The 22,401-nt window shown below is 40.1% G+C and overlaps 1 protein-coding gene across 1 annotated transcript in view; it reads left to right on the top strand.

Annotated features, from left to right (window-relative positions):
- DEUP1 (deuterosome assembly protein 1) overlaps nt 1–18,726 on the top strand; it is a gene marked incomplete at both ends in the record, with an annotated part of 108,107 nt that extends 89,381 nt beyond the window's left edge. The window contains 3 exons of the mRNA XM_082844060.1: nt 1,457–1,543; nt 3,236–3,350; nt 18,550–18,726. Of these exons, the coding sequence (XP_082700186.1) occupies nt 1,457–1,543; nt 3,236–3,350; nt 18,550–18,726 (379 nt within the window). The remainder of the gene's footprint in view (nt 1–1,456; nt 1,544–3,235; nt 3,351–18,549) is intronic.
- Nucleotides 18,727–22,401: the final 3,675 nt, after the last annotated feature.

Below are 22,401 nucleotides of genomic sequence, written 5' to 3'. Positions count from 1 at the left end.
TTTTTAAAAGAAACAGCATTTCAAATGTTCTGAATAAATTATTACCATGTAAAACCCACTATGGGGAAAGAGTTGTTGAGAGGCAAGGACACTGTGAACTCACCAGTGGAGAACTGTAAAGCACATATCTATTAATCTTAGCAAGTGAAAAAGGCAATGTGCTTTCCTTCCCTCACAGCACGGCTCAGTGAAGTCAAATAGTGAAAGCTGTGTGTATTGATTAGGCAGAAAATAATTTTAAAAAATACATAGTCATATTTACATATCAATGGTTAATGCAATAAGGTCATATTAAGCTATTTTAGAAAGGAAAAGGCTTTTAGGTAAAGGTATATAAAGATAACGTTCCACAAAATTTTTAAGTCTGTAGTCTAATTTTTAGCCACTTCTTGCTTTTACCTGAGGAAGATTTGTATACTGTATTCTTAAAATAATCTTTTATCCACTTGGAGGTGACTCAGTTTTTGTTGTTGTTTTTCACTCCTGTTAGAAGTGATAAGAAAATTTTCATGCTCATCCACTTAAAATGTGAAGCATTTTCGGATATTCCAGAGGATTTACTTTCCAATAAGAAAGTTATTCAGCACTTTAAAAAAAAATTAATGAGATGAAATTAAATTTGGTGAGGATGTATTAAATGTTTTAAAAGTTTTTTAAAGTTAGAGTTTTGCAGTTTAAGGATCATTTACATTCTCACTTAGAGTAATGGTATCCAGAGCTATTAATATACAACTAATTTTAATGGCAAATCAGTTTTATAATAAATGGAGCTTTATCTCTATATACGATTCATACTTAAAACTGAATATACGGCTTTAAAAATTATATCCTGTACTGGAAAGGTTTTGGTAATCACAAGCAAATCTAGTCAATAAATTAAAAGTTTGTAATACTAAAAAACCACAAAGTCAGGTTTGTCTTAATCACTCTACAGGATCCCTTGTCAAGGAATGAATAGCTGGTTAGAAGCAAAAAAGTAAGTTGAGTAAGTTTTGGCACCATGGTGTTGCTTAATCAGGAGAAAAACACAGCAGGCGAAAGAGTTCTAGGCCAGGAAATAATGAGTAGTTCATAGAATAAGGGAGCGTTATGTGGAGTGTTAGAAGGCAAGGCTGGAAGCAGGTAAATTAGCATAGTTTGGGCAGGGATCCTGTTCCATGCTGAGGACATTATGCGACAGCCCAAGGCGGGTTATAAAATTAATGGAGGGCCAGGATTGGATGTACAGTCGGACAACTCTGTAAACTGTGCAGAGGTGACTGAGGTCTCAAGCTGACTCCCGTTGGATAGAGTTCTGCTCCCCAACAGAGCAGCCAGGTCCTGCACTCCTGGCAAAGTAGGCAGAGGCCTTAGAATGGGGCCTGTGGAAAAGCTAATTGAACAGACCGGCTTGTGAGAGTGTATTAAAAGCCTTCTGAAATAATTTTTAAGATAGCTTTTAAATTGATATTCTTAGCGTGTTTTTGCAAGGTGGTTTTATGAAGTATTTGAATAGCTGTATTCTAGAAGAACAACTTAGATATAAAGATGATTTAAAGCAAAAGTACTTTACTTCATAATGTAGTCTTTCCTTTCAATTTCTACATTTTATTGATCTTACAATAAAGAGAATGTTCATACATAAATTTTAGTAGTTAAGACCGTAAAATTGTATCTATACATCCAAAGCCAAATGGATAATTGAGATAATTATTTAGATAATTTAAGACAAATAATACTTTCCCTGAATTCTCTGTATAATTGAGATTATAGAGAGACGTATATTTCTTGAACCACTTCTATAATTATCTTATTTTTTCCCCACTGTGCTTTGAAGTATAGATGGTAGCCTCACTCAAATTAAAAGGTTCAGCTGAAGATTCTATGCAGATGTACTAGGCAATTGTTGTAATTCTATTTGAATTGTGGGAGGTTTCATTTTATTGTGCACATCATAAACCATGTTATTTCAGTTTAATTTGCTGTTCTGTTTCCATGGTAATTATGGTTTGGAAGAATGGATTTTAAAAAAAGATCTATTTCAAGATAAGTAAAAATGTAAAGCATGTTGTGTTTGTTTTTATGTACCAATTTACAGATGCCTCACTTACCTTTTATTGCTATTTGTATGCATAGCTTTGAAAATGTTTGCATAATAAAAAACAAGTTTATATAGCTAGTCTTTGGATAAGAACAGAGGAAAAGAATGTAACTTTTTTGAACGGTGTGAAGTTAAAATATGAAGACTTTGAAAATGGTTAATCAATACCTGTGGAGAATTTGAATTATTAGTAAAACTAAATAATTTTAAATTCAAGGGGTTTTTATGTTTTCATGGTCTTTGATGATTTTGATTAAATTTAAACCCCATTTTCATGAATTAAGGCTCAGAAAAAATATTTATCTAGCTCCAAACAGCCCCTACTGTTAGGACCTTTTTGTGTAAAATTTTAGGGTAAGTTGGTTTGTTTCTTTGTTTCATTATTCATTTGTTTAGTCAGCATACCAAAATTTAAAATCTCACTGGTATTTTGTTCAGTCTCATCTTCTACCCCATATCTTAGCACAAACAGCAAATTCTATACTGCGCCTTTCATCAAATTGTGGAGTTCAATTCTCATAATAACCTTTTTTTATAAATGAAAAAATTAAGGTCACAGAAAGATATAGTCACCTGCTCAAGGTCATACAACTAAGGGTGGAGGAGTTCAGGAGATGATGTAAATTGAAAACATGCTATAAATTATTAAGCTCCTTAGAAATTAGAATTATTATTATACAGAGACGTATTAGCATCAAAAAAAAAAAAACAAAAAAAGGAATAACTCTGCTAAGAAAGCCAGTGAGGTTAAGTGAAACAGAAAATTTAAAAAAAAAGAGTACCTATTTAGAACTGTCAAGGGCAGCCGTGTTAACTGTTTTGAAATTTTTCTCAAACTGTTTTCATATTATTTAATTAAATGGCCAAGAGATAAAACAGTAAAACATAGAAAGGGAAAAAACGTAGGCAATAAGAATGGCAGAATATTTTTTAACAATTATAAAAGTTTTCTGCTTCATTATTAATTGTTCTAAGTCTTTTAAGTGGAATAGAAATTATCAGCAAAATTATTTTCCAAGAAATAGCCAGATAACAAGCACAAACGTTTTGTTGTGTTTTCCTCACAGTTAGATATCAGAGAAATTTAAATCCTTAGCCCCATAAATAAGCAGGTGTCCTTGGGGGCAATAACGACAACCAGTCCTTCTCTTTTAGATTTAGCCACGATCGTGAGCCAAACGAAAGTGCAACACCTTCGTTGCCGCCTTCGCCATTTCAAACCGAAGAAATGACAAGTCCTTTGGTTAGTGACGATGAAGTATTCCCAATGGTGAGTTGCTGATTATTGGTTTTTTTCCTTTACAGGGTGATTACTCTTCCACTGATACTGATATACTGATGTGTACATAGTGGTTAAAAAAAAACATTGCTCCTTGAATAGGACTCCAAGATGGGTCTTGTGAATCATCTGGCCATGACTACCTATAGAAGGAAAGGATTCATAATGTTTCATGAAGTATTTCACTTCTAGAACAGGCCAGAATTACTGGTGACTTTTTTTAAAAAAAAATGCAAGTCACCTCTGCACATTCTAAGACCCCTCAAAGATCTGTATATTTTAAAGAGCTACAAGTGATTTTTTTGTGCCTTTTTTTTAAAAAAAAAAAAAAAAACTCTTTTATTGACTCGGACATACATACAGAAACATGTGCAAATCAGAATTGGACAGCTTGATGAATTATTGAAAAGGGAACACAGCAGTGTAACTACCACCCAAGTAATAAAAAGAGCATTAGTTGTACTCCAAAGGCTCCCTTCTGTGCCCTTCCAGTCACTCTGATTCGCTCCCAAGATAACCACTGTCTTGACCTTTAACATCGTAAATTAGTTGTGGCCATTTGTAAATTTTATATAAATGTAAATTTTATATAAATGTATATAAATTACACTATATGTGTTCTTTTGTATCGCTTCCCTTGCTCAACATTGTTTCAACATTGTTTGATGACAGTCATCATCCATATTGTTGGCTGTTGTTTATCCCTTTTTGTTTCTCTATAGTATTACATTGTATATAAATACTATATATAATGATAGTGTTATATAATGATACTGATACAATTTATCCATTCTACTATTGACAGATATTTGAATTATTGCTGTTTGGGGCAATTACAAAATACTGCTTCTAAAAACATTCTTGCAAGTGTCCTTTGGTGCACATGTGTACATATTTCCATTGGATCTATATCTAAGAGTGGAATCGCTAGGTTATAGAATATGCATAAGGTCAGCTTTAGCAGGTACTGTCAAGCTGTTTTCCTAACTGTTTGAGTCAGTTCATATCCCTACAAGTAGTGTGTGAGTATTCTCCTTTTCTGTATTCTAACAGTTGGTGTTATTGGTCTTAATTTTAACTTTTATGGTCAGTTAGTAGCAACATCTTATTGTGATTTTAATTCTTGTTTCCTGGTGACTAATGAGGTGAGCACCTTTTCATAAATTTATTGGCTATTTTGATATCCTCCTTTGTAAAGTATCTGTTTGATTTTCTTGCCTAATTTTCTATTGGATTCTCTTTATTCTTCTTGATTTATAGGAGTCCTTGGTATATTCTAGACATAAGCCCTTTGTTGAGTATATGTATTGCAAGTCTCTTCTCCCACTCTTGCTTGCCTCTTCCCTTAATGGAATGTTTTGATAACCAGAAGTTCCTAATTTTAATACATTCGTACTTATGAATCTTTTCCTTTATGCTTCATATTTTTGGTGTCCTATTTAAAGCTTTTGCCTGTCCCAAAGTTATAAAAGATATTATCCTATGTTATCTTCCGGAAGCTTTGACTCTTTATTTTTTACTTAAGTATACACCTGGAATTAATTTTTTGCATATAGTGCAAGGTATGACCTCAGTCCCTTTTCCCATGGAAATATTCAATTGAATTTATACATGTTTTCCAGTTCTGTAGATTCTTTGAATTTTCTATATTCAGAATCAAAATAATGATAGTTAGACTTCCTACTTTCAAATCTTTATACCTTTCTTTTCTTCTTCTTGCCTTATTGTACACTAGGACCTCTAGTAAACGTTCAGTAGTAAAAGTGGTATTGCCAGCATCTTTCTCTTATTTTCAATTGCAAAGGGAAAGCATTCAATATGTCATCATTGTACATAATATTTGCTATATATATTTTGTAGGTTCCTTTTAAAAGATTAAGAACGTTCCTTTTATTCCTAGGTTGCTAACTTTGTTTTCACGAGTTGATATTGAATTTATCAGATGCTTTTACCACTGCTATTGAAATGACCATATAATTTCTCCTTTGCCCTGTTAATGTGGTGTTTTTTTCTTGACGTTAGATTGTTAACCCAACTTTGAATTCTTAGAATAAACACACTTGATTACTGGCTTTGGTCTGTTCGTATTGGTTTAGAATTTTTGCTTTATGTTCATGAGAAAAATTAGTCTGTAATGTTTCTTTGTTGTCTTTGTCAAGCATTGGTATCATATTTTGCCGACCTCATAAAACAGGTGGGAAGGGTTTTAAATTTCATATTCCTTTGTTCTTCGTTTTCCCTGACTCTCTGTGTTGGTTTCTCTGCATAAGATAAAGAGCCACCTCTCCCAGCCTTGAGGAAGTGGTCTCATGTAGGTTAATTTCAGTTTTATTCTTTTTCTGTTCTTAGATTTTCATTTGATTTTTCTTTTTAGTTTCCAGTTCTTTGCTGAAATTTTCTACCTTGTGATTTGATTTACTGAACATAATCACATATTTTTAAAAGATATGTAGGTTTTTCACCTCAGAAACTAGTAGTACTCTTAGCAGTTACCTTTGCTTATATTCAAGTGTATTATGTAATTTTTCAGTGCCTCTCCATGATATACCACTATTAGATACAAATTATAAAAACAAACAATAACAAAAAAACCCAGAAAATGTTTAAACTGGTTAGGCATCCCATGAGTACTTTTCTGCTTTTCTGGAATCTGTCACCTTCTTTGGGAGAGACTAGTAGTAAGATTTAAGCTATTGTGGAAGAAGAAGACATAAATCCATTAACTTTGGATGTTTTAGAGATCTCTATAGCCCTGAAATTCTCTTTTGTTTCATCTCAACATAAAATGCCAAAATTATTTGAACAGAACAAAATTCCATAACAATAAAGTAAAGTAAATAAATTTCCTCATTTAAGCTAAGGGAACATCTAAGGGGACTTAGCAAATTTTGATCAACAAAACTTTGATCGTTAAGTACTCCAAAGTAAGCACATACTCCAGTCCAGCAAGAGAAAAAAAAGGGATGAACTGCTAAATCCTTCATTGTTCTAATATCAGATGATTTTAGGATTTTAGGATGATTTGTCTCTGCTCAAATATCACCTCATCAGAAACACCTGCACAGCTACCCTACAGTAGCACCTGCCTTGTAGACTCCCTGTCCCCTCATCCTATTTTTTGTTTTTCCATAGCACTTTACCGTAAGATATTTTGTTTGTTTGCCTCCCTCTTCTAGAACTTAAGCTCCATTAAAGTAGGATTTTTTTTTTCTATTTTTGTTTACTGTTTTAACCCCAACACCTAAAACAGTGCCTGGCACTAGCAGGCACAAAAAGCATTCAAGAGTGTTGTATAACGTAACACGGGGTTTCTTTCCACCTCTAAAATTCTACATTATTCCTTTGAGGAGTTCATAACTACAGAGTCAACCAGGAAAGAAAATTCTCTACTGTTGTAGGTCTGGGCACAGGGAACTTAAGATGTGATGGTGGCCCTAGAATTTCCTGAAAGACATAGCCCAACCCACCGTTCTGGGTCCAGTGATTTCCATCCACTGCTGCATTTTTACTTCTACACCAATACTGTTCCTACTCAGACCACCAGTGACATCCTAGTTGTTAATTAAATACACAGTTTAAAGAACTGATCTTCCTTAATCCTTTTCTCTTGATACTCTTATGTTCTCTGACCTCTAAGATGCTGTTCTCCACTGATTCCCCTACTGCCTTTCTGGTTACTCTTTCCCAGTCTGCTTCCAAGGTTCTCCCTCCTATACCTGTCCCTTAAATACTAGAGTTCATCATTCACTCAGTCACTGATAAAATAAACATGTATTAAGCCCTCGCTGTATGGCAGGTTCTGTTCTAAACACATCTTTGATGAGACAGACAAGTCTATAGACTGGTGAAAAATGAGAACTCCATCAATGGGTGAATGGATAAACAAAGAGTGGTATGTATACATGGTGCGATACTGTTCGGTCACAAAAAGGAGCAAAGTACTGACATATGCTATAATGTGGATGAACCTGGATAATATTATGCTACGTGAAGGAAGCCAGACACAAAAGGTCATATATTATATGATTCCATTTATACAAAATGCCCAGAATAGGTAAATACATAGAAACAGAATGAAGGTTGGTGGTTACCAGGAGTAAAGGTGGGGGGGGGGAGGACGAGGGAGCAGTGGCTTAATGGCTATAGCGTTTCCTTTTGGGACGATGAAAATATTTTGGAACTAGATAGAGGTGTGGTTTTAGTAATTGTGAAGGTGCTAAGTCCACTGAATTGTCCCTTTTGAAATGGTTAATCTTATTTTATGTGCATTTTATCTCAAAAAAGAGGGAACAGTTAATGACTAGAAACAAATGAACAAGTAAGAAAACATCAGAAAGTTATAAATCCTATAAAAAATGATGAAAAGAAAGCAGACGATGTGATAGGAAGTGATGAGAGTATGGGGGATGACTTTAGGTTGAGTGGCCAGGAAAATGATTACTAAGGAGGGGACGTTTAGGATGAGAGCTAAATAACAAAAAAGGATCCAGCCTTGCAAAGGTCTGGAAGTAGAGCACTTCGGGCAGAGGGAACCACTGGTGCAAATCTGTATGGCAGGAAGAAGTCTGGTAAGTTTGAGAAGCAGAAAAAGGGAAGGGGGTGGTCTGGAGCTTAGAAGGACAGAGAGAGAATGTAATGGAATGGGGACAGAGAAATAGGCAGGGGAAGTCCAGGTATGTAGAGACTGTAGGCCATGGGAAGGAATTTGGATTTTATTTTAAAGCAATGGGAAGCCATGGGAAAGTTGCAAGTGGGGGAGTATATGATCTGTTTAAAAATTTTTAAGAGATCCATTTGACTGCCAAATAAAGAATAAACTATAAATTATAGATGGGCAAAGGTAGAAGTGGGGAGAACAATTGTCAGCCTATTTCAGTAGTCGAAGCAAGGGATGATGCTGCTGGCTTGGGAACGGTGGAGGTGGAACCACATGTTAGATCCAGGAAATGTTTTGGAGAGATCAGACTTGACAGTGGGTTGGCTGTGGGAGCGAGGGAAAGAGAGGACTCAAAGATGACTCCTAGGATCTCAGCCTGAGCTCAGGTAGATGCTCATACCACTCTCTGACATGGAAGGCTAGGAAGGAGCCAGGGTTCGAGGAGAAAATCATGATTTCTAGGTTAGACATTTAAATTTAAAGTGTTTATTAAACATTCAAATGGAGATATTAAATAGGCAATAGATATGTGAACCTGTTAATCAAGGAAGAGATCAGAGCTGGAAATAAAATATGGGAGCAATCAGCATAAGGCTGATACTTAAATCTATCAGACTGGTTGGTAATACTTAAAAGAGTATAAATGGAAAAGTTGTCCCAAGACAGAGCCTTAGACCATAACATTTAGTGGTCCAATGGGCATCTTCAAGGAGAGGAGGAAAGTTTGATGGTGAAAGAGGTGGGGTGGGACCCAGGGAGGGATGAGGTTCATTTGTAGAAGCAAAGTCATTAAGCAGGTAAGAAGGAATAGAATCCACAGTGTAGGTAGAAGGAAGACTCTGAAACAGAGTATGGCCTAAAATATGGCTCCAGGTGCAAGTGGTGTGGAGAGATGAAGGAGTTTCCACCTGAGAAAGAGGCAAGGCCACAATGCCATGAGTGAGAAAGTGAACATACTAGGGAAGTGCAGTAGAATGGCCAGGCAGTGCTAACTAACCATTTGAATTTGTGGTCATGAATTTCAAGTGAAACCAGTCCCTACAGTAATGTAATTTCTCCTCCATCCACCTGCCCAGCATTCAGTTGCTCAGGTACAGGCATGGTGCAGGCAGTTTAATTAGGCCTGGGTTTTACCAAATACCTAGGATAAAGCCAGGATATAGGGAGGGACAAGTTGCTGAATGGTTATCATAATGGATATGGAATATGAGCAGAGTTAGAAAAGAAGGAAGATATGAGAAAGTGGGAATACTAGACTAAGTCAGATGGAAGGATAATAGGTGGGTTGCATAAAATCTTTATTAGTAAGTAATGCAATTATCACTGATGACAATGTCAAGAATATGACCACGGGAGTGGGTGCCTGAAATGAAGTGTTCCCCTACGTTTTCCTCTAGGAGTTTTAGAGTATCTGGTCCTACATTTCGGCCTTTAAACCATTTTGAGTTTATTTTTGTATATGGTGTTAGAGAATCTTCTAATTTCATTCTTTTACCTGTAGCTGTCCACTTTTCCCAGCACCACTTATTGAAGAGATGGTTTTTTCTCCATCATATATTATTGCCTCCTTTCTCATAGAGTAATTGACCATAAGTGCATGGGTTTATTTCTGGGCTTTCTGTCCTGTTCCATTGATTTATGTGTCTGTTTTTGTGCTAGTACCATACTGTTTTAATTACAGTAGCTTTGTAGTACAGTTTGAAGTTAGGGATTATGAGTCCTCCAGCTCCGTTCTTCTTTCTCAAGATTGTTTTGGCTATTTGGGGACTTTTGTGTTTCCATACAAATTTAAAAATCCTTTGTTCTAGTTCTGTGAAAAATGCCACTAGTAATTTGATAGGGATTGCATTGAATCTGTAGATTGCCATGAGTAGTACGGTCATTTTTAACAATATTGATTCTTCCAATCCAAGAACATGGTATATCTTTCCATCTGTTTGTGTGGTCTTCAATTTCTTTCATTAGTGTCTTATAGCTTTTGGAGTACAGGTCTTTTGCATCCTTATGTAGGTTTATTCCTAGGTATTTTATTCTTTTTGATGCGATGGTAAATGGAATTGTTTCCTTAATTTTCTTTCTGATATTTTCTTGTTAATGTATAGAACTGCAACAGATTTCTGTACATTAATTTTGTATCCTACAACTTTACCAAATTCATTGATGAGCTCCAGTAGTTTTCTGGTAGCGTCTTTAGGACTTTCTATGTATAGCATCATGTCATCTGCAAACAGTGACAGTTTTACTTCTTTCCAATTTGAATTCCTTTTATTTCTTTTTCTTCTCTGATTGCTGTGGCTAGAACTTCTAAAACTATGTTGAATAAAAGTGGCAAGAGTGGACATCCTTATCTTGTTCCTGATCTTAGAGGGAATGCTTTCAGCTTTTCACCATTGAGTATGAGGTTAGCTGGGGGTTTGTCTGTATGGCCTTTATTAATATTGAGGTATGTTCCCTCTATGCCCACTTTCTGGAGAGTTTTTATCATAAATGAATGTTGAATTTTATTAAAAGCTTTTACTGCATCTATTGAGATGATCATATGGTTTTTCTCCTTCAATTTCTTAATATGGTGTATCACACTGATTGATTTGTATATATTGAAGGATCCTTGCATCCCTGGGATAAATCCCACTTGATCCTTTTAATGTGTTGTTGGATTCTGTTTGCTAGTATTTTGTTGAGAATTTTTGCTTCTATGTTCATCAGTGATATTGGTCTGTAATTTTCTTTTTTTGTGATATCTTTTTCTGGTTTTGGCATCAGGGTGATGGCCTCACAGAATGAGTTCAGAAGTGTTCCTTCCTCTGCAGTTGTTTGGAATAGTTTCAGAAGGATAGGTCTTAACTCTTCTCTAAATGTTTGATAGAATTCACCTGTGAAGCCATTTGGTCCTGGACTTTTTTTGTTGGAAGTTTTAAAATTACTGATTTAATGTCAGCACTGGTAATTGGTCTGTTCATATTTTCTATTTCTCAGTGTTGGGAGATTGTATCAATACCTTTCTAAGAATTTGTCCATTTCTAGGTTTTCCATTTTATTGGTACATAGTTGCTCATAGTAGTCTCTTATGATCTTTTGTCTTTATGTTGTGTTGGTTGCATTGTAACTTCTGCTTTTTCATTTCTAAGATTTGGGTCCTCTCTTTTTTCTTGATGAGTCTGGCTAAAAAAATGTATCAATTCTATTTATCTTTTCAAAGACCCAGCTTTTAATTTAATTGACCTTTTCTATTTTTTTTAGTCTCTATTTCATTTATTTCTGCTTTGATCTTTATGATTTCTTTCCTTCTACTAACTTTTTGCTTTGTTTGTTCTTCTTTCTCTAGTTGCTTTAGGTGTAAGGTTAGGTTGTTTATTTGGGATCTTTCTTGTTTCCTGAGGTAGGATTGTATTGCTATAAACTTCCCTCTTAGAACTGCTATTGCTGCATCCCAGAGGTGTTGGATTGCTGTGCTTTCCTTTTCATTTGTCTCTAGATATTTTTTTTAATTTCCTCTTTGATTTCTTCAGTGATCCATTGGTTGTTCAGTAGCATATTGTTTAGCCTCCACGTTTGTGCTTTTTGCAATTCTTCTTCTTGTAGTTGATTTCTAGTCTTATAACGTTGTGATCAGAAAAGATGCATGATTTGATTTCAGTTTTCTTAAATTTACCAAGGTTTGTTTTGTGGCCTAGCATGTGATCTATCCTGGAGAATGTTCCATGTGCACTTGAAGAGAATGTGTATTCTGCTGCTTTTGGGTGGAATGCTCTATAAATATCAATTAAGTCCATTTGGTCTAATGTGGTATTTAAGACCTGTGTTTCTTTATTGATTTTGTCTGGGTGATCTGTCCATTGATGTAAGCGGGGTGTTAAAGTCCCTCACTCTTAGTGTATTACTGTAAATTTCTTTTATGTCTGTTAACATCTGCCTTATATATTGAGGTGCTCCTATGTTGGGTGCATATATATTGACAATTGTTATATCTTCTTCTTGGATTGATCCTTTGATCATTATGTAGTGTCCATCTTTGTCTCTTTAACAGCCTTTATTTTAAAGTCTATTTTGTCTGATATAAGTACTGCAACTCTGGCTTTCTTTTGATTTCCATTTGCATAGAATATCTTTTTCCATCCCCCCACTTTTAGCCTGTATGTGTCTCTAGAACTGAAGTGGGTAATTTGTAGGCAGCAAATATACAGGTCTTGTTTTGGTATCCATTCAGCCAGTGTGTGTATTTTAGTGGAGCATTTAATCCATTTACATTTAAGGTAATTATTGATATGTATGTGCTTATTGCCATTTTGTTAATCGTTTTTGTAGGTCTTTTTTTTTTTTTTCCTTTTCTTCGTTTGTTCTCTTCTTTTGTGATTTGATTACTATCTTTAGTGTTATGTTTGGATTCCTTTTTCTTTTTTGTGTGTTTATCTATTATAGATTCTTCATTTGTAGTTACAATGAGGTTTTGGTATAGCAGTCTACATATACACATGATTGTTTTAAGTTGCTAATCTCTTAATTTCAGATGCATTTTAAATGCCTTGCATTGGTACTCTCCTTCCCTCATGATTACTGTTTGTTTGTTTTGTTGTTGTTGTTGTTGTTTGCGGTGCGCGGGCCTCTCACTGTTGTGGCCTCTCCCGTTGCGGAGCACAGGCTCTGGATGCGCAGGCTCAGCGGCCATGGCTCACGGCACAGCCGCTCCGCGGCATGTGGGATCTTCCCAGACCGGGGCACGAACCCGTGTCCCCTGCATTGGCAGGGAGACTCTCAACTACTGCACCACCAGGGAAGCCCGATTACTGTTTGTGATATCATATTTTACATCTAATTGTTTTGTGTATCACTTAACTGCTTATTGTGGATATAGACAATTTTACTACTTTTGTCTTTTAACCTCCCTACTAGCTTTGTGTGTGGATGATTTCCTAGGTTTTCCTTTACTGGTGAGGTTTTTCCTTCCATAATTTTCTTGTTTCTAGTTGTGGCCTTTCTTTTTTGCCTAGAGAAGTTCCTTTAATATTTGTTGTAAAGCTGGTTTGGTGGTACTGAATTCTTTTAGCTTTTGTCTGTTTGTCTATAAAGCTTTTGATCTCTCCATCCAATCTGAATGAGAGCCTTGCTGGGTAGAGTATTCTTGATTGTAGGTTTTTCCCTTTCATTATTTTAAATATATTGTGCCACTTCCTTCTGAACTGCAGAGTTTCTGCTGAAAAATCAGCTGATAGCCTTATGGGGATGCCCTTGTATGTTATTTGTTGCTTTTCCCTTGCTGCTTTTAGTATTCTCTCTTTATCTTTAATTTTTTTTTCATTTTGGTTACTGTGTGTCTTAGTGTACTCCTCTGTGGCTTAATCCTGTATGGGAGTCTCTGCATTTCCTGGACTTAGGTAACTATTTCCTTTCCCAGGTTAGGGAGGTTTTCAGCTATTACCTCTTCAGATATTTGCCTGGGCACTTTCTCTCTCTTCTCCTTCTGGGACCCCTATAATGTGAATATTAGTGCACCTGATGTTGTCCCAGAGGTCTCTTAAACTGTCCTCATTTCTTTTCATTCTTTTTTCTGTTCGGCGACAGTGATGTCTACTACTCTGTCTTCTAGCTCACTGATCCATTCTTCTGAATCATTTATTCTATTATTGATTCCTTCTAGTGTGTTTTTCATTTGAGTTATTGTATTCTTCATCTCTGTTTGGTTGTTCTTTATGTTTTCTAACTCTTAGTTAAAAAATTCTAACTTCTTGCTCTGTGCATCCATTCTCCTCCTGAGTTCTTTGATCATCTTTATGATCATTACTCTGAACTCTTTCTTGGGTAGATTGACTATCTCCATATCACTTAGTTCTTCTTCTAAAGATTTTTCTTGTCTGGAACATACTCCTCTACCACCTCATTTTGTCTAAGTTGCTATTTGTAGTTTTATGTATGTGGTTGGTAAGTTAACGTTTCTCGACCTTGGAGAAGGCATCCTATGCATCCGAGCAGTGCACCCACGGTATAGGCTCTAGGGGTTCCCCCTAAGAGGGCTGGGTGGGTCCTCCTCTTATGACAGGCTATGTGGGTGGTCTGGTAGGCTTGGTTGGCCCCTAGTCTGGTTGGTTGCCAGGCCCTGCCTTGTGCAGTTGCTGCTGGCTGCAGTTTAGTGGGGCCTGGTCACGAGGCGGCTGGTTGTGGAATCCTAGGGGGCCCTGGGGCTAGTGCTCACTGGTGGGTGGAATCAGGGTCCCAAAGACTGAGGCTGTCGCCAACTCACTGGCAGGTAAAGCCAGATCCTGGGGTTAGTGCTGGAATAGTGGCCGGGAGAGCTGGTTCCTAGAGTCTGGCTGCAGGGCCCTGGGATCCCAGAGCTCATTTCAGATCACTGCGGGGGGAGGCAGTTGACTGTGGGGTCCAAGGTGTCTGGAAGGTTGCGTTGGCCTGCTACTGGGCGCGGCCAGGGCCCAGCTAGTCCCAGGAGGCCTGCATTGTGGGATTGTAGTTTGCTTGCTTCTGGCGTCTGCTCTGTGGTGGGTGAGGCTGATCTAGAGGTTTGTGCAGGCTTCCTGGCAAGAGGGGCCAGTGCCTGCCCACTGGTAGGTAGAGTTGGGTCTTGGCCCTCTGGTGGGCTGGGCCCTGTCTAGGGGTGTGTCCACAGGCGGCTGTGGGTTCTTCAGTCTGTAGGCAGCCTGTCTGCTGATGGGTAGGGCTGTGTTCCTGCGCACTTAGTTGTTTGGCCTGAAGCACCCCAGCACTGGAGCCTGCAGGCTGTTGGGTGGGGCCTGGTCTTGGTGCTACTGATCCAAGATGTCAGTTGTCAGGACTGTTCCTGCAGTTGAGTGTTTCCCGGTATGTCTGACACCAGTGTCTCTGTCCCCAGGGTTAGCCACAGCCACTCGTTACCTCTCCAGGAGACTCTCCAAGGTCAGCAGGTAGATCTGACCCAGGCTCTTATCAAATTACTACTTTTTCCCTGGGTCCTGGTGCACGTGAGATTTTGTGTGAGCCCTTTAAGAGTGAAGTCTTTATTTCCCCTAGTCTTGTGGGGCTCCTGCAGTTAAGCCCTGCTGGCCTTCAAAGCCAAATGCTCTGGGGGCTCCTCTTCCCAGTGCCGGAACCCCAGGCTGGGGAGCCTGATGTGGGGCTCAGGACTCTCACACCTGTGGGAGAACCTCTGCAATATAATTATTCTCCCATTTGTGAGTCGCCCACCTGGGAGGGTGTGGGATTTGATTATATCGCAAGTCCCATCTTGTTGTGGTTCCTTCTTTATGCCTTTCACTGTAGAAGATCTTTCCTGGAAGGTTCCAGTCTTTTTCTTCGATGGTGGTTCTGCAGACAGTTGTGATTGTGATGTGCCTGTGAGAGGAGGTGAGCTCAGGGCCTTTCTACTCTGCCATCTTCTTGGCTGGTGTTCTGGGCCTTGTGTCAATCAGTCACTGCCTCTGAGAAGAGGGGGGAATAGTAACTTCCCAGGTGAGGCAGGAGGCTCCAGTTTAGCCACAGGCAGATCTCCAGAGAAGTGGCCAGCTCTGAGCTGTTAGCAGCCAAAACCCGCAGCAGCTGGAGGATAGATGCACCAGCCTGGTGAAGGGATCCAGGTAGAGCACCAGCGGCATCCACTGCGGTCCACTCCTTGAACCACTCAGAGCCATGTGCTTTTCATGTTGTTCATTCCATTCAGGCATAGCTTCTCCAAGATTCTGGCTGGTTATAATTTCTGGGAAAATTTACAGAGGAGGGCTGGTAGAGCAAACTACAGCCCTTGATGCTGTCTCAAGGGCTTGACTGATACTCATCATCTCCTCACCCACTCTAGGTTCCCGCCCCTCTCAGCTGGCACTTCTGTTGGTCCAGGTGGCTTGCCTTGTGGGGTGAGCCCCTGGTTCCCGTGCCCTTATCAGGATGTGGTTTGTCATCTACACTTCAATCTGGGCATGAGAGCACCAAAAGACCACCTCAGTGGATTACCCGAGTTCCAAACCTATTCCTCACTGCTTCCATTATGCATCTTCATGATGCTTGGGGTCAGTTCCCGCCGCCAGTATAGTCCCTCTTTTCTGTGCCTCTGATCTGTCAGCATGAGGAGGCCAAAGTGAGTAGGTACAGCCAAAGCTTTAAGTTTAGGGAGACTCTTACAGTCTCACTTGGTGAGAGGCATTGCTTCTCTGAGACCAAAGACCTGTAGACCAACCAGACAGAGAGAAGGAACAAGTTCTCCAAGAGGGCCAACAGAGAGTGAAGCCATTCCTACATCCTCCCTTCTGTTCCCAGATCACTGTTACAAACACAGCAGCCTGTAACAGCCATTGGTTTAAAGTCTCTACCCTACGCTGAAGAATGGCACCCCATCCGCGCGGGATATGATTTCCAAGCTAATTCCTCAGCTGTGCCTTCAAGAAGCCTACCAGGCTAGCATCCTCTGGAGACACTTCATGCTGTATGTGGTAGAACCACTAGATACCCGGTCACGCCCTCACTGCCACACTCCTCTGCTGTAAAGTAGGCTCGTTTATTATTAATCAGGATCTCATGTCAGTAAATCAGTTACTCTGTGAGCCCTCGGATAGTGGTGCTGACCGAGGCCCTGCAGGCAGGAAAGGCAGACTATAGGATACACATCAGTTCTGGTAAGGATAACACATTGCCCTTTCCGAAGTGTAAGGGACCTGATGTAATCTAATTGCCACCGAGAGGCTGGCTGATGTCCTTGAGGGACGGTGCCACATCAGAAGCTCAGCTTTGGCCTCTACTGCAAGCAGATCAGCCATTCAACAGGAACAGCAGCTAGATGAACCTGGGTAAAAGGGAGATGGTGCTGTTCGGCCCATGCATAATTTCCACTGGCGTGGCCAAGGACAGACGCTAGAGCAAGTCATCCTGTCTACTTCTTAGATGCTCTGTCTCACTAGCACACCAGCATGACAGGAACTGTTCTGCAAATAGTATACAGTTTTCTGCAGCAGATGGCATGGCCTTGCTGCAGAATCTCAAGGGTTTGTAACACAACTCCCCGCCGAACCTTGCCGAAGGCTCCACAGAGCACTCTTCTCTATGAGAAATTCTTCTAGTATGAGAGCTGCTAAGTCATTTCACCCAACTAGCAGGACTGCTTTTCCCCCCATTCCCAACTTACTGCAAAGCCCTTTCTTGCTCTGGGCCCTGCTCAAAAACAAACAAAACTGCCTCTGTGTCCACGTAATAAATGAGTCAGGTTATTCCTCCCAAGAGTGGAACATGCTGCCTTCAAAACCTGAAGAGACCTACCAAGCTTTATGCTCCTTTCACGGTGATAAGAAATGCAAGGTGCATTAATTTGTGCTTAAAAGGAGATGTCCTGACATGTTCCATATCACCAGACACCTACAAACAAAGTGTCAAGCCTTGAATTGCTTCTGGGGTTTACCTTTCACTCTGGAGTACCTGTGTCTTTCCAAGCCTTCAACATGCTTGCCAATTCTTGTTCATCAGGGCTTAGCATGATGTTCATGTTACTGTATCATGTCCTATAGTCTGCAGTCCGTGGAACGTCCAGGTGGTCCAGGCTCCTTGAGAGTGTATTATGACAGCATCGTTAACATAAAACATCATGTTGGGGCAAGAACATGGATGTGTACGGTCTATCCTGTGAGAATGCTAACTGCTTCTGATCTTCCTCCTTACTGAGTATTAAAAAGAATGCATTTGCCAGATCAACAGCAGCATGCCATGTCCCCAAGACTGTGACATTCTACTTCAGTAAAGATGTGATACCTGGCACGGCAGCTACAGTTGGGGCTACTACTTGGATAAGCTGGCAGTACTCCACTGTCATCTGCCACAATCCCTACACTTCTGGCAGAGGCCAGACTTGTGAACTACATCCCCCTATAACAGAGTTCACCTGCATACAGATCGCTGACTCTCCAAACGCTTTATAAAAATCCCATTCTTCCCATAAAACAAAAGTTGAAGAAAAGTCTGGGGGGGTGCCGCAGAACTAAAAGATTAAAGTACAGATTTCCCCAACTTATTTTTTTTAATTAACTGAACAAGTTATGTTGAAAGAAACACTGTAAAATTATGGTATCACTGCCCTTTATTCCTCAGCCACACATTGTATGTGTGTGCGTGTGTGTGTGTAAATAAGCACTACACAGGTCACAGTTAACTGAGCACTTCCATACCCCATGAAGGGTGGAAGCAGGCACTCATCACTGAAGTGTTCTCAGCTGCAGTTGGACAAACAAGATAGCCCAGCATTACGCACCCACCTCCACTATACATCATGCTTTTATCCCACCTCACCTGGCCACCTCCATGCAGCAGCGAGCCCCCTTGAAGCCCAGCCTTAAGTTTCTTTCCTCTATAAGCTTTCTTTGCCCGACTCGACTATACTCTTCACTTGCTGTTTTCGTTCCTTAAGGGTTTCATTAGCAGCAACTGTATTACACTGGTGTAGAGAGTTCAGCTTAAGAGACATTATTTCATTAAGAGTTGCAGTGTTTTGTCAGGGGTGAAGCATACCAAGAAATATGAAAACTTTTTGTAAAAGACCTTGTGTTCCTCATCTAACTTTTCTTTTTCTTTTTTCAGTCGCCCCCAGATATAGCCTTCCCCGCTTCTTTGGCCGCACAGCATTTCTTTCTGGAGGAGGAGAAGCGAGCGAAAGAACTTGAAAAGCTTCTGAATACACATATTGATGAACTGCAAAGACACACAGAATTTACTCTTAAGAAACACACCAAGCTAAAACAAAACAGACACATATGAGCTTTTAAACTTTTTTATTTGCTTCGCCCACCCCAAGGAAAAAAGCTCTGGCAAAATAGTTACAAAGCTGATTCGTGAAACTGAGAAATTTTGTTCCGTTTTCCTGAGTAAATCATTTCTGTAAGGCAGCTAGAAAATAGTATTTTGTTCAATAAAGCTGTTTGTATTTCTGCATTAACAAACAAATTGTTCAGCTACAGTTACTCTAAAATAAACATGACTTCTCCAAAAGAGATTTTTTCCTCCAGTCTGAGGAATAGTTTGGAATTAAATAGGCAGTTTTCTCCCACCTGAATCATGTATGCTGAAACCCATTTCCTCTGTAACAACACATGATGAGGGAAAGGGACACACTATATTCTAAATACAAACGGATCAAGTGCAGCTCTGTTGTACTAGGTTTGAAAACCCAACGATTTTTTGAAATGAATAGCTATGTAAACATGCTAACATTTCTTTTAGGAAAAAAAGATACAGCTTACTGTGTCTGCATTCATCTTTGTAATGTCTCTCTGTTTTTTGTTTGTTTGTTTGTTTTGTGGTACGCGGGCCTCTCACTGTTGTGGCCTCTCCCGTTGCGGAGCACAGCCTTCGGACGCGCAGGCTCAGCGGCCATGGCTCACGGGCCCAGCCGCTCCGCGGCATGGGGGATCCTCCCGGACCGGGGCACGAACCCGTGTCCCCTGCATCGGCAGGCGGACTCTCAACCACTGCGCCACCAGGGAAGCCTGTCTCTCTGTTTTAACACAAAAGACCTGGAATGTGCTGTTTGCACACTTAAAACATATGTGCCAAATATTAATGCTTTCCTGTTAGTACTAATTATTACTTCATGGACATGAGATAAAGAAACTATAAAGCATTGCTGTTGTTACCTTCTCCTTTGTCATACCTCTGTTTTAAATACAATTAAAGAATGAGAAATTCTTTGGACTTAAAACATAAATGCCAAGTCTGTAAAGAATAGTAATAGCATGGTGGCGAACAAGGAAACTCAAGTTCCAGATATACAAGCATGATAATCCATCTTTCTTTCTTTAAAAATGACATTTATATAAAGATTACGAAAAATCCCCACGTCATTACTCCAGGTTAAGTCCTACACTTTTTATAGTTTTCTTTTTCTCTTTGAAGAAACTAAATCTCCACATACGGAAAGATAACTCACAATGTCCTTAGACAAGTGTCATTTTCACGGGAAATGCAGAGCACTGTTCACTTCAGCTGAAACAACCACGTGGGTGTGTAGAGCTCTTGACATTTGCAAAAAGCCTTCAGAGAGCATTATTCATTTCAGCCCAAAACAAGCCTGTGCAGTCAGCAAGGCTAGTATCCTTGTTCCTGGGAATCGAGCTGTTAAGAACTTACTAGAATCACGGTGTGCAAGAGTCAGGAACGCCAGCCTCTGATTCCCAGCTCTGGCTCTTACCACGTCCCAGCATTACGTCTTGTCAGCAAGCAGGCGGTGAGCAGTGCTCTAGCCACAGAAGCCATGTTTCATGGCAAAACATCAGAGGGTACAATGACCCACATGAGGAAAATAACCCGTTACCATACCTTTAATTAGAAATTTAGTAATTTCTAGCCTGGACACAAAGAAAATAGAATACTTCTCAGTGTTATCTTTAGAAGATGGGAAGAAAAAGTACGTTTAGGTAAAGGACAGTTCATAAACAAATTCTAAAAACCTTTATATCCCTAATGCAAATGCAAACAATGCAAAAATTTAAAGGTACGTATCTTTAAAATACACTACGTCTGCATGCCGGATCGAAGACTCTAGACTACAATGATTTTAAAACTTAACAAAGTCAAGAGAGCATGAACCTGGAATATGTCCAGGACTCACAGTGCATTTGCCCCTCCAGATTATTATGTCAAGTCCACAAGCAAACTTCTTTTAAATCACTAGGTTTGGCATTCCTCTTCATACCCACTTTCTTAAAACAGTGGTTTTCAATAGTTTTTGCTTAACAGCAGGATTCAATGTTTGAAAGGAATCATATGCTGAAGCCCAACATATATACAGTCAAGATAAAAAGCAAGCAGCTCTGGTTGAATGTTGAAAGGAGAGGAGTGAGGCCTACCTGCTGCTCCTCCCTTCCCCTCCCCTCCCCCTCCCCTCCCCTCTCCTTCCCCCTCCCAGCCCCTCCCTGCTCTTCCCCCTCCCCTCCCCTCCACTCCCCCTCCCCCTCCCAGTCCCTCCCCTCCCCTCCCCTCCCCGGACCCAGGGAGTTGACAGAGCAGTTGCCCCTGTGTTGCTGTGGGAGGGGTCGAAGGAGAGGCAGCTGTGCTGTTACTACCTCAGGACAGAATACAGTTTCCTACAGAAACCATGCCATGAAGAGGGTTATAACCCCCTTCATATTACAAAAGTCAGTTTAGCCCATGATTGATCTAAAACACAACGAAAGGAGTGGAAGCAGAGCCGCAGGAGAAAGACCAATCAGGTCACCTAACGCTGGGAGTCAACTCAAAGAGGAGGTGGGACCTGAGTTAACTTTTGCCTTGTCATGGCCTAAATATATACTTTTACTTCTTAATTATCCAGGAGCAAACTGGTTTGAGAATCAACCAAATTTGAAGGAGGGAAGGCTGCTGGAAAAACACAGATAACCCCCAAATGTCAGTTAAAGCAAAATGATGGACAGCTCTGGATTATCTGTCAACAGCACCGCTCCGGCTAAGTGGGACGCAGTCTCCCCAGGACCATGATCCTGAGACAGCGCCCTCCCCTCTGGGACAGCAATCAGCTCAGCAGCTTGGGCTGCCTAAATAGAGGCCTGCCCTGCGGTGAGTTTGTCTAGATCCCTGCCACGCCTCAACCATGGTTAACCTGACCCAAGCAATCCGTAATCATGGTTTTAACAGTGCTGTGCTGTTATCCCCTCCCCATCCCGTTATCTCTCTTAATGTACATTTCCTCTTTATGCATGCGCCTCCAGTCTCTCCAACTGGCCTGAAAGCTCCTAGAAAAGAGGAGTATTAGGCTTCTTTGCCTCCCCTGTGCACCTAGCACAGGGAGGTATTGGATAAGTAGCAGTCAGTGGGTGGATTGAATCCAAACATGGGGAATGCCTTTAGCAAAGGCAAAAAGTAGAGGAAGTTTGAGGCAGTTTAGATACAAGACAAACTATTAGCCATATCAAATTGTCAGCTGCAGAAAGGAGCACAGAACTGTGAATTTGTCTGAATGGTGATGGGCGTGGGGGGAGATTTTCACTTCATACTTGACCTAACGTAGGACCATCTGAGCATCTACACACTTCTTTTATATGTGTTAACTAATGTCTAATAGGAATCTAATATAGAACAGCAGCCATGGTGCTTAATAGTTAGAGCAAATGAAACCATTAGAATCCCAGGAATGCAGAAGTGAGTGTGAGAGGGATTTGGGCCCAAGGACTTATACCCAACTAGCAACTGAAACTCTGTCCTACCCTCCCAATCCCATAGCCTAGAGCATCACCAAGAGCTCAGCCCTAAGGGATAAAGCATTCCAGACTGATGAAAGGCTCTTTCCTGCTACAGAGAGGATGCACTCACTGTGCCAGGGATGACAATGAATGGGCAATGGGCCTATGAGTCCTGGCTGAGGGAAGAGCCTGGGGAAAAATTTTCATGACCGCCAGGGACTCCCAAGGCAGGCATGAGGCAAAAACATTGGCACAAGTC

This window comes from Leucopleurus acutus (genome assembly GCF_964270905.1).
Source record: "Leucopleurus acutus genome assembly, chromosome: 8".
NCBI classification, from domain to species: Eukaryota; Metazoa; Chordata; class Mammalia; order Artiodactyla; family Delphinidae; genus Leucopleurus; species Leucopleurus acutus.
This window is presented reverse-complemented; position numbering and strand designations above follow the sequence as displayed.